At 41.8% G+C, this 12,126-nt stretch overlaps 1 protein-coding gene across 3 annotated transcripts in view; it reads right to left on the bottom strand.

Annotated features, from left to right (window-relative positions):
* The window catches only part of GRIP1 (glutamate receptor interacting protein 1), a 438,413-nt gene that overhangs the window by 87,875 nt on the left and 338,412 nt on the right, over positions 1–12,126 (bottom strand). For 2 of the 3 annotated variants that reach the window (XM_065888291.1, XM_065888292.1), the window contains exons 10-12: positions 6,588–6,740; positions 1,517–1,703; positions 700–845 (exon numbers count right to left, since the gene is read on the bottom strand). In XM_065888291.1, the coding sequence (XP_065744363.1) occupies positions 700–845; positions 1,517–1,703; positions 6,588–6,740 (486 nt within the window). Of the gene's footprint in view, positions 1–699; positions 846–1,516; positions 1,704–6,587; positions 6,741–7,398; positions 7,555–12,126 lie in introns of all 3 variants that reach the window. The other variant, XM_065888290.1, reaches the window with a different exon arrangement.

Here is a 12,126-nt window from a genome sequence, read left to right as displayed (position 1 = left end):
AGTATTTCATTAAGAGAAGACAACTTTCTTAAATGGGAACTAGCATAGACCTCTAAACCCTGTACACCTATTAGCTACTGACAAGGACTCCTTCCATGGTCAAACTTAAGTCATACAAATGCACTTGCTGTTACTGACGCTGAGTTCAATCTCTTTCCTATTGCAAGTCTTGATCGCTACTGAAATAGTCTTGAATAAAGTCTCCCTTGTCATTTTTAACAAGTGTCTGGTACGATTTCTCTTTAACGCTAGAGACCAAATATTTACCTACTGGGCTTGAATAAATCCACCCAATGAATTTTCATTGTTCCCCACAGAACTTTCATATTTTTTTCTGCAGTGGGAAGAGTCAAAGAGAGGCATTTCTTGCCCCTGTGACTGAAGAATATGGTTTCTCTAGCATATAGGGGAAAAGTCAGGAAGAATAAAGGCTACATGATTTTTTAAATCACTTCTATAGCAGCTATTACTTATTCATTTTGTCACATTTATTTTCAATTGTTCTTGTGGTGACATTTTAATGAATAATACAAAAGCGATGCTCAGTTCGAAATGACACCTTGAACCTCCGAAGCAAAAACACGTTTGTTACATGAAAACAATTTGTCGTTCCTCCCCCATCCCCTGCCACATAACCCACGTAATTCACATGCAGTCCACTCCTGACTACGCAGCTGACTTGAGATTATATGATCGTACCTGCAACATCGAACTCAATTTCCAGTGTGACCTTGCTTGTGATTGAAGAGTCTCGGAGGAGCTGGCTGGCTTCCTCAAAGGTGCTGTCTTCAGTTGGAATTCCATTAATGGCCAACACTCTGTCTCCAATCTGTAGCACCCCACATCTGAATTTAGAACCACACGTTACAGGTCACAGATGGAGTAAATAATTATCCACTTGAAGTTGCCAAGATCCTGGCAAATAGCATTTGGTCTCATTTATTTAATGCTGTGGGCATCCTATTAGGTCAACTGCAATATCCCACATTCCTTTTTTTTTTTTTTAATAAAAGTGTAGCTGATTTACAATATTGTGTTAGTTTCCGGTGTACAGCAAAGTGATTCGGTTATATGCAATGTCCTACATTCTTGCATTTCTTGGCTACAAATGTGAGCAAGGGAATCTTGAAGTATCCCAGAAAAGTAATTAATAATTCAGCACCATGGTATTGTTATAACCTGATCTGAACCAATATATAGTAATGATGAATGTGCATTCCCCCATGGCACAGAAATTATTATGAAGTTTGGACTTCAGAGATTTTTTTAATGGATTTTTCCCCCTTTTTAATTAATTTAGCCTCTAGTCGCCAATGGACAAAAATCTGCTGAAGGCACTCACGCTCGCTATTCTGTCTCAAACCTGATCAAGGACGTAAAATTTTATTGTCAGAACAGCGTTCATCACGTCTTGCATTTCCTGCGTTGAGCACTGTTCCATAATTTATTAGCTAGTCAAAGATAGCCAGCGAGAAATGCAGGGCAGACAACGATGCCATGAAGGAAAATGTCTCACCTCTCTGCCGGGCTGTCAGCTTCAATATAGGAAATCAGAGGTGGAGAGGAGAGGGTCTCGGTGGCAAACACACTGCCCTGCAGTTGAATCCCAAATCCTGTGACAGGATCTGCTGTGAGCACAACCTCTGTGGTTTCTGTGTGAACAACCTGCCCAGCCAAGCCCACCGTACTGGAGGCTAATGACACTAGAGGAACAAACACACACACAAGAAATGACTTTAGATTGGAACAGGCACCAGGAACGCCAGCGTTTCTGAAACAGATCATGTCTCCGGAACAAAAACTCATTGGCAATGGTGGGATGTGAGGTTTTGCTCTTTTAGCATAAAAAGTTTCACCAGAACTGAACAGGATAGACGAATCTCCCAATATTTGTCACATCTAAGTCACAGCATCAGTGTAGCCCCCTCCTCAGGCCCACCCCTAATAGCAGGGACAGTTGTGGGAGCTGTAGGAAGAGGATGGTCTTGGGGTCAGGGTACCTGGGGTCTAGTCCTGGCTCGACCACTAAGCAACCAGTTGGGTGACCTTGGGGTAAGTCATCTATCTCCTTCCTATCTAGGAAAATGGGGGTTGGGCTTAACTGGTCTAATGTGGTTTTTTTTTCCCCCCACTTTAGCCATTTGTACCTAAGGTTCCAGCTTTTACAAACAACTTGACCTTCAGTTTTGAAGAAACAACTGATCCAAGTCTGGCTCCTGGGGTGATGAGGATGTTCTGGTCATCAGCCTAAACGTGGCGCTGGGCTGCCACAATGGAGTCCTTTAAACCCTACATTCCTCCTACCCGCAAATTTGGTCTCTTCCGCTCTTGATCTTTCCACTGGCTCGCCAGTCTGTTTTGTTATCTCTTATTTCATTCATTTCTCTGATATTCATCCAAGGCCCCAGGCACAAAGCTGTCTAGTTCCCATTCCCGACCTAGGTGGTGAAGAAGCATCCTCCAGGAAAGCCTTCCTCGCAGCGCTGCTCACTGGCACCCGTGCCTCCTTTGCTCTCTGTGAGCAAGCTGTCTGCCTGTAGGGTCCTGCGTTTGACTGCCACTTCCTCCAATAAAGGTCTCTGGCCTCCTTCCTCCAACTGAAACCTGATGACACCATACACCTCAGGACACTCCCCAATCACAAGCTATTTTTCCTCACGCTCCCTGCCTGGGGCAAGGAGAGAGAAGGGTTTAGAATACTCCTTGCTGCCCGTATGCAGTGCTGTTTATCTCAAATCACTCCTATTTCAAGTTCCATATTCTGTATTCATTTCTGCTTTGTCTCATCTTCAAACCCATAGTTTTCTGTTTTTGCGAAGTCCCTCCATTTCCTCACTGACTTCAGGACTTGGCTGTGAACCTACCTCCTCTAAACCTTCGTCGTCCTCGGTACCTTTGACATCACGGCCGTAATCTCCTAACATGCTGGCTTGACGGTTCTTCATCTCTCTCAATGCCAGTTACTAGAAGTTCCATCCTCCTCCAGTTCTCTGCCAGCAGAGCCCTATGCTGGACCCCATCTTCCTTCAAAGTGGATAGAGCTCCAGGATCTCAATATCTGAATCCTCCTTATTGATCACACGTCCTTATGAGCCATCTTCTCAAGTCCCTACGATCTGACTTTCTCCTCTTTATGACGTCTAGTCCCATTTTCTCCCACTTGTCTCCGAGTCTAATGGCTTTCAAACAGTATTTTTAGCAACGGATATTTCCCCCCCTTCATATGAAAGCACGTAAGAGATGCCCTTGTATTCCAGATAAGAACACAGCTACTGCAGGTAGTGAGGTAGGAGCAGAACACTCCAGAAACTTCTGCCTCCCTCACGTGAGAATCTGGTTTGCAAGCCATCATCTTTCCTCGTTGCCTTTTCTAACATCACTTTCCTCCACACTCCACCTGGACCTCCGGTGACCATTTCAATGATGCCTCTGCTACTATTCTTACACCTCATGTGATTTTGTCTACTCTCACACACCGTACTCTTTGGTAACAGCCAGACACTCCACCGCTGTTACTGAGGTGCTGAAGGGTGCTACAGAAAGTCATGACGAATTCACATTATTCTCTATGGGGCCCTGGAATCTTTTGTGGTGTAATATTTTGTCACCTTATTTGATTCCTCATGGGATTTTTCAGAAATATTTCTACTCTTTTAAGGGTCAAACTTTACTTCCTTTCCTACAAGACTGAAAAGATCCAGCCATTTGACAAGAATTCCTTAAACAACAGGCTTCTCAACCTCAGCTTCTCAGTATCATCATTTGCTCTCCCCCTCCACCCCCATTTCACCTGCTGCAACTAAGGAACCCATGTGCTGCAAACAAGGAGCCCACCTGCTGCAACTAAGATCCAGTGCAACCAAATAACTAAATATCAAAAAAAAACAAGGGAAGGGCTAAAGTGGCAGAGGGCACAGCACATACAGAGGTGCAGAGGCATGAGAGCAGGCCTGGAGAACATGACTCAGGAGCAACTAAGCCCGTGTGCCACAACTACTGAGACCGAGCTCTAAAGCCCGCGAGCCACAACTACTGAGCCCACGTGCCACAACTACTGAAGCCCGTGTGCCTAGAGCCCGTGCTCCACAACAAAGAGAGGCCATCGCAATGAGATGCCCACACACCGCAATGAAGAGTAGCCCCTGCTCGCTGCAACTAGAGAAAGCCTGCGTGCAGCAACAAAGACCCAACGCAGCCAAAAAAAAAAAAAACACCCCAAAACCAAAAAACTTTAAGATGTGTAAACATCCACCTGAGATAGCCAAACAGATTATCATTTATCTGTAGTCACTAATATCCTTGATCAAGACAGCAGTCTTACCTCACACAAACGTTTGCCCATTAAAGCAGAAGTATGAACATGAATGCATCTGTTTTAATTGCTCTTCCCTGCTGAGGGCTGTTAGCCCGTTTTCTCTCAGTAAGCAGTGTTGCACAAGAAGACATTTTATGTAAAAAATCTCGTATAAAAATATCCACCACAAATCCTGAGGCATTAAATGGAAGACTCAACCTATGTATTATGTCAAAGTGGAACCATGTGAAAAATGCCTAAGTTTGAAAGCAGTGTTAACATCTCAGATATGGGCATCATAATAGCAAACACTAGTGCTTACTTCAATAGTGCTTACTATTTAATAAGTATTGTTCTAGCATATAGTATATTTATAATTATAGTTCTTATTTCATTGGGTAACTGTGAAGATTATATGAGAATATATCATTGTTCATACATATATATGAACATATCATACATATATATGAATATATAGTCTAGAATGTATTTCTTGTCCTGCATGTTCCTTTCAGTGATGAGAATACACACACACACACACACACACACACATATACACATTTTCATATAATCTTCACAATTACCCAATACGGTAAATACTATAATTAGCCCCACTTTGTAGCTAAGAATGCCAAGGTACAGAGAGCTTAGAAAATCTGCTCAAGGTCCTAGAGCTAGAAATTAATGACACTGGGATGAGAACCCACACAACCTGGTTCCAGAGGCTATGCTCATAACCAGTTCACTCTGTTGCCTTCAACTCATTTCTTCCATGAGTAAATAATTTGCTCTCTCGAGTCAGCTAAGAAACATATGAGGCTCTAGAAGTTCCTTGTTCTCAGTCTTCCTTCTATTTACCTATACTAAAGATGACAAATCTTCTATTTGAAGGGATATGCACGTCAATATCATGAATACACCACAGTGGAGGTTTGCGATGGTTTTCCTTGTAAGGAAACCTCAGGTTCTTATAACATGAAGAGACCATGTCCCAGTGTGGGTGATGGCTTGTCTCCTACACTGATGGTGGCATTGGTAGGCCTGGCCACAGACCCACCTCTGAAGACGAATCTCTGGCAAACCAGCTGCAGAGCCAATAGATCCAACCACCCTTCCTCACAAGAACATTTTCTCTTTAACACCAGTCTTGAAGTACCTGGGTTTGGTTTTGTTTAGGTAACTTAAGAGTGGTCCTTACTTTATCCCCATGGTAAGCACAGGAAGAGATCCCATCTTCTTTGAGCTTCTTTACAGGAATCACAATCATGGCCACCAAAAAAACCAAGAAATACTCACACCTCTCTAGACTATGATTAGATCTGGTTGGAGAGATAGGTGTGCTCTTCCTTTAAAACTTATGTGATTATGATGAGAGATTATATTCTGCCCTCCCGTCACCACAAAAGAAAAATTTAGGAGTGATGTGTTTCTTCCCTTCTTCCCTAAGACATTCAACCACCCTTTTCTTGTTTACACGTACAACCAGCTATCCAGAAACAAGCAGCCAACCACATTTTCCTAGTCTCGCCTAATCTATAATGTGCTTGGCTGTCCCAGAAGATCGTATTTCTAAGAATCACGGTCGAAATTCCTGGACCCTAGGATGCTTGTTGTAAAGACCAGCATCCTTCAATCTTCCTGATGCTGGAGTGAGTAACAGAGATATATGTTAGGGCAGAGATTTTCAGTGCGGCACGTTCCTGGGGAAAGTGTTAGAATCTTGGGGAGTGAAATACAGTTTGAAAAGGCACATTCAAGGGGAATGAGATATAGTTTGAAAACGCATGTTTAAACTTATCATTGCCTTTCTTGCAGGGGGAGGTTCACGAAATATAATTTAGTATGAAATTTATAATAATATTAAACAACTGCATGGAACTCTTATATTTATCAAAAGGGGGACCCAGTTTTAAAAAACTGCTTTAGAGTGAATAAGAAACTAAGAACAAAGATTTCATGTCCAAAACTACCCAGGATATAAGGAAGGAGTCTTAAAGAAAAAAAATCACATCTTTGGTTATCTTATCAGATCAAAAGAGCAAGAAAAAGGTCTCAAAAACAAAAGTTGTAGGCAAAGGTAGAATGAACTAACAAATTCAGTCTGAAACCGTATTTGGTGCAATCATTACCTTGTCGGTAAGAGAGATCATTTCAACGGTCTTTGGCGCAGGGCTGCGAGCTGCTTAGTGTCTACCTGTGAAACACTCTTCCCGAAGGTTTCCTTATATCCAAGACTCCAACAGACCCACCCGTTTCCTCCAGGCCAAAAGTCATTGGCTAACATTTCACTTACGTGAGCTTTTGAAGTCTTTCTTTTTCAACCTCCTCCTCATCATGGTTCCACGTGGGCTAGTGGAGTAGAGGCTTCGAGGCAAAGTCCCCATGTTCAGGGAACTCAGGCTGTATGCACTCGTGGAGGTAGGAGAGAAGGATGAAGACAAAGCTGCTGTAAAAGAGTGAGGACTTGGCACAGAGCATTCTCAGGTGGGGTGTGAGCCTGCCACACCTGCCAACCAGCAACGATATAGAAAGACACACAAGAGGCACAGCAATGGCTAGTAGGTACCCCAACCAATAAGAGACCAGATCTCAGGAGCCATGGAGACAGCGTTTTAGAATCTGAGTTACAAGGGCCCGGAAATGCCTGAGGAGCAGCACTGATCTTCATAAGTATAATGCAACACGGAGAGGCTCTATGAATTTTGCTTTAGACAAAAAAGTAAACATTAAAACAAGTTTCTCCGTAAACAACAACTCAATGCCCCAAATACATAACCTCATTTTCAGATATTTTCTGACATGAATTTCACAAGTGGTTCCACATACACAAATAAGGTCTGAGAATACTGTACTGTATATACTATTCTGCATTGGTATTTCCTGACCACACATAAAGCATTCGGAACCTTTACGTCCTTTCCTAACAACAAATGCTTTCTGATGGAAAAGAAGGACTTAAGAGATGACAGAAATGTTAAGTTGCTACTACATAAAGAAAAGCACACCACACCCGTGAAACCAAAAATGGTATGAATCAGTTGAGGAAGGGGTGAGAAGAATATAATTTAAGTAAAAGACCAGGAGGCGAAAGCCTGGAACATTACGAGGGCTGTTTGGAGGAGGTGCTTTCGTGAATGTCAGGGCTGGCGCTCTGCAATGGTCTGGGTGGTACGTATTATAGTGATGGTAGGTGTGAAGACTGCAGTGGTCGCTGGCCCAGGAATCCCAGGGAGGTTGCCTGTCGCTCCTCTGAATTTTCACTGCCCATATGAAGTGATGATGAGAAATAAAAACAAAGAACCAAAAAAAAAAAAAAAAGAGGAAAACGTAACTTGAATTGCACAAATAAAAAGTGTAACAAAAAAATGAAAGCTGCTTGCAAAAAGAAAAAAAAATATTGACTTTGCCCTTTTCTTAGTGGTCAGCAAAACTGATGATTAACATCAGGGATGGTAACTTTTCATCTTCGCAAGAATAATGCATGTCTATCCCCAGCCCATTTTTTCTCCTTTTAAGATGACTATTGAATCCATTTCTAATCTGTGCTTCACAGCAGAGATTAAAAACATTTTTTTTTTACTTAAAAGTCAACCCCACAAAGATCTATGGCACAAGATTAGTGATTAAAGATTTGCAAATCTTGGCCAGTTAGTAGCACTTGTTTTGAGAAAAAGGAAAGAAGGAACGATAAATCACACTGGCTCCTGATTCAAGGGGTTTACTAGTCACACATCATAATTTACTGCTGTGACATTTTAATTACACTACTATTCATCACTTGAACTTGATTTTTCTCAACAATAAACCACTCTAATCATCTATCCTTATCAGGATCTTATTTATACTCTAATCAGAAGATAAAAGTCTCAATGTATTTTATAATTTGGGGGGTATTTTTAAAAGATATATTTACATTTGAAAGAGATATTTAATTATTAAAGTATTTCAAATACTTTATATTTCCTTAAGATGCCATGAAATTTTAATAAAGTCAATTTCAAAATTCTGGTGTCCCCTTTATTTTCAAAAAATTGTATATCGTATTTCCATTCTAATTTCAATATTGCTTAGATTTGATTTTCTACCCAGTGTTCTGAAATACGAGCACGTTTATGTTTGTTACTATATTGACATGAAATTTTTCATTTAAGTATCTTAAAAAATGAAAAAATATGAACTTTTATCTCCTACTGTTATGATTCTAAGGTTAGATGCCTTACATGTGAATGACTTTGCAGTATCTATTCATGTAGTGAGGTCAAATACTCTGTAAGTATTTAAAGGAGGGTTATTTACATAAGAGTTTAGATTATACCATCCGTGATATCAGTCTCACTGGCCACTTCACAGGCTTTCTGGAATGAGACAGTAAATGGAACAAAAGCACTAGTGTGGACAGATCACCATGGGCTGAGGCCAAGCTGAGTTTCTGTTCCGGCTCCAGCCCATCTTCTATGTGACCCTGGCCAGTTACTCAACCTCTCTAGGCCTCAGTTTCCTCACGTGTCGAGTGGAGATCATGAAAGCATCTATTGCACAGGCCAGCTGCGAGAATTATGTACGTAAGGTGCTTAGTATGACGCTCGTACACAGAATAAAATCCAATGACCCTTTATTAACAGCATTGATTCTGTCTACTTTCTATCTACTTGCCAATGAATCATTTTTAAAGGAAATAGATGTATCTCTCACTCAACAAATTTCACTCATCGGGCACTTAGGTTTAGAGAATATTTCAGGAAACTGCAGCACACTTTTCTGGCCACCACAATTTTGTAACCCTAAACCATCTGGCCCTTTCCTTCTATCCACTGCTGTTTCTAGTCTGGGTTCCATCTCCCTCTCCGCTATTCTACTTTCAAGCCACCATCTCCTTCACCTAGATCACTTCCTCATCTTCAGACTTGGCTCCCTGGTTCATCTCTGTATCCACAATACGGAATGATCTTTCAAATATATGTTAGATCATGTAACTCCCATTTAAGGTACTTCAATGGGTTACAATTACAAACAGAATCAAAAGTGAGTCCTGGGCTTCCCTGGTGGCGCAGTGGTTGAGAGTCCGCCTGCCGGTGCAGGGGGCACGAAGATCCCACATACCGCAGAGCGTCTGGGCCCGTGAGCCATGGCGGCTGAGCCTGCGCGTCCGGAGCCTGTGCTCCGCAACGGGAGAGGCCACAACAGTGAGAGGCCCGTGTACCGCAAAAAAAAAAAAAAAAAAAAGTGAGTTCTACTTATCTCTCCAGCTTCATCCCCTAGCACTCTCCTCATCACTGCCTGTTTCAGCCATGTTGGTCTTTTGTCTCCTCTTAGAACAAGCCAGGCTGCTTCCTGCCTCAGGGCATTTGCACTTCCTGTTTTCCTACCTCTAATACTCTTCTCCCCCTTGTTTTCATGGCTGGCTTCTTGCTATCATTCAGGTCTCAGCTCAGGTACCACCACCTCAGAGTTGTTCTGACCTCCTTGGATGAAGTGGCTGCCCTCTCCCATCCATGCCATCCCACTGCTGTTTTATGTTCTTCATACCACTTATTACTGTCTGAAATGGCTTTATTTATTTAATATACTTTTAACGTTTGTCCCTCTATACTGGAATGTAAATTCCATGAGACTAGGAATCACTTTGCTTGTCTTGCTCACTAGATGTATCATGGCAACTAGAACAGTGTCTGGTATATAATGACTGATGAATGAGTGAATGCATGAGTGAATGGATGCATGCATGAATGAACAGGAGGTCCATGTCCGCACTGTCCACACTGTGGACGCAGTTTCCTTGCGATAAAGAGCACTGCCCAGGAAGTCCCTGATGGATTCTCTTTCACCGTCCGCATTCCACTTTAGGGTGTACCAAAAGACTTTTTAGCAAGATGCAGTCATTGCTGGGTCTGGCTAATCTACCCACAGCCATTCTATTGAGCTCTGTAAAATATTGTCAGATGAGGTACAGTGAGTGAACTTCAGAATTCTACACTCACTTTTCAACCCAGTTCTTTATGGAGTGCTTTGAAAATTACTGGGCATTTCTGATTACCGTCAAGCCCAATTGATAACACAATAAGAAAGCTACTGAGCACCTATTGTATGCCTGGCACTGCCGCAGGCAGGTTAAATGTAGGTTATAACATTTACTTTGAACTACTACTGGGGACTAAATCTTCATATACATAAAATAATTGAGACAAAAATTATATTCGATAATGCAAAAAACTGCATGCCATGGATAATGAATGCAAAAGGCGTTCAACAAACAATGTAGGCCAGAGAAGACAGCTATAGCCTATTTTGAACGTGCACTCTAAATCTCTTCTGTTTTATGGTGGTGTACTTAATACTCATATGTTAGGCAAGTATTTTAGTTTAAAAATTAGATGGTACTTTTTTGTGTGTGTGTGGTATGCGGGCCTCTCACCGTTGTGGCCTCTCCCGCTGCGGAGCACAGGCTCCGGACGTGTAGGCTCAGCGGCTCTGGCTCACAGGCCCAGCTGCTCTGCAGCATGTGGGATCCTCCTGGACCGGGGCACGAACCCGTGTCCCCTGCATCGGCAGGCGGACTCTCAACCACTGCGCCACTAGGGAAGCCCTAGATGGTACATTTTTGGCATGCTCTTTCATTTTGCAAAAAACATTCATTTATATTCTCCCATTTAATGGTCCCCATAATTACAGTCAGCTTTCACTGAGTACTCGCTATATACCAGGCACTGTGCTAAGTGCTTTTACATGGATTATCTCAGATAATACTCACGATATACCTATGAGGTAGGTATTATTATAATACCCATTTTACAGATGAAGAAACTGAGGTATAGAAAAGTTGGGTAACTTGCTAAGTTCCCAAGTGGTGGAGCCAGAATTAAAGTGCTGAAAGTCTGACTCTGAGTTGCTGCCCTCAGCCACCATACTCTACTGCCTCTTCCTATGTGTGTTCCTAAGTCCTTTGTTACAGATAAACAGCAAGGAAAATATAATGTTTTTCCTATCATTCCAAGGTGACATCGCTGTTGAAATCTTGAGGTATCTGATATGGAAGGTACTTCTGTTTGTTCACTTCTCTAACTGTACCCTCTTGTCCTGTCCAGGAGTCCAAGGGTGTAGGCAACAGCTACGCTGGTGGTTGCTCCTGGGCCTCAGAAATGGAAGTCCTCCTGGTACTGAATGTATATAGAACCTCATGACTCTGCTCACATTTTTTTTCCAAACTCTTTTACAAAGTTTCCTCCAGTCATGACTATCTCCCAAAAACCCTCAGTGGGAACAATTTCTGAGCTCTTTAAAAAACTCATTCTTGTTGGCTTTTTGAATGTTGCTACTTCCCAGCAAAAGGCACAGTTAATCTATTCCTGGTTGATGTGCCCATTTCTATATTTCCCTGAATGCTATATTTCCCTGAATGCTTTGTCGCTAAGCAAAACCTGGGAAATGGTATATCTCCATCCACCTATGGGATGAGAGACATGCTATTTAGGGATCAGAGATTTTGAAAAAATAACCAGAACTTTCTTGTAGTAAAAGGGTAAACCTATGCAAAACAACACCACTACATACCAAAACAGAAGTTTGAGAATTATAAACACAATCACATTTTTGAGGATTAACGGGGATTTAATTATGTTTAATTAAATTTCTTCTTGGAAATACAAGTCTGATTTTAATGTAAAATGTAGGGAGATGTCGGTATGTTAGATAAAGAAGATGGTGAACAATTTTCAACAAAAGTGGATGACAGGGTCAAAAACAGAAGCTAGAATTACTAAAATGACCAGCCCTTTACCCCCGTGAAAAATCACAAATGATGTCAGGTTTTCCACAGTGAAGAAAAGAAAAATTAA

Source organism: Phocoena phocoena, chromosome 11, assembly GCF_963924675.1.
Source record: "Phocoena phocoena chromosome 11, mPhoPho1.1, whole genome shotgun sequence".
Taxonomy (NCBI): domain Eukaryota; kingdom Metazoa; phylum Chordata; class Mammalia; order Artiodactyla; family Phocoenidae; genus Phocoena; species Phocoena phocoena.
Note: the sequence above shows the minus strand (reverse complement) of the source record. Positions and strands in the feature narration are given on the sequence as shown.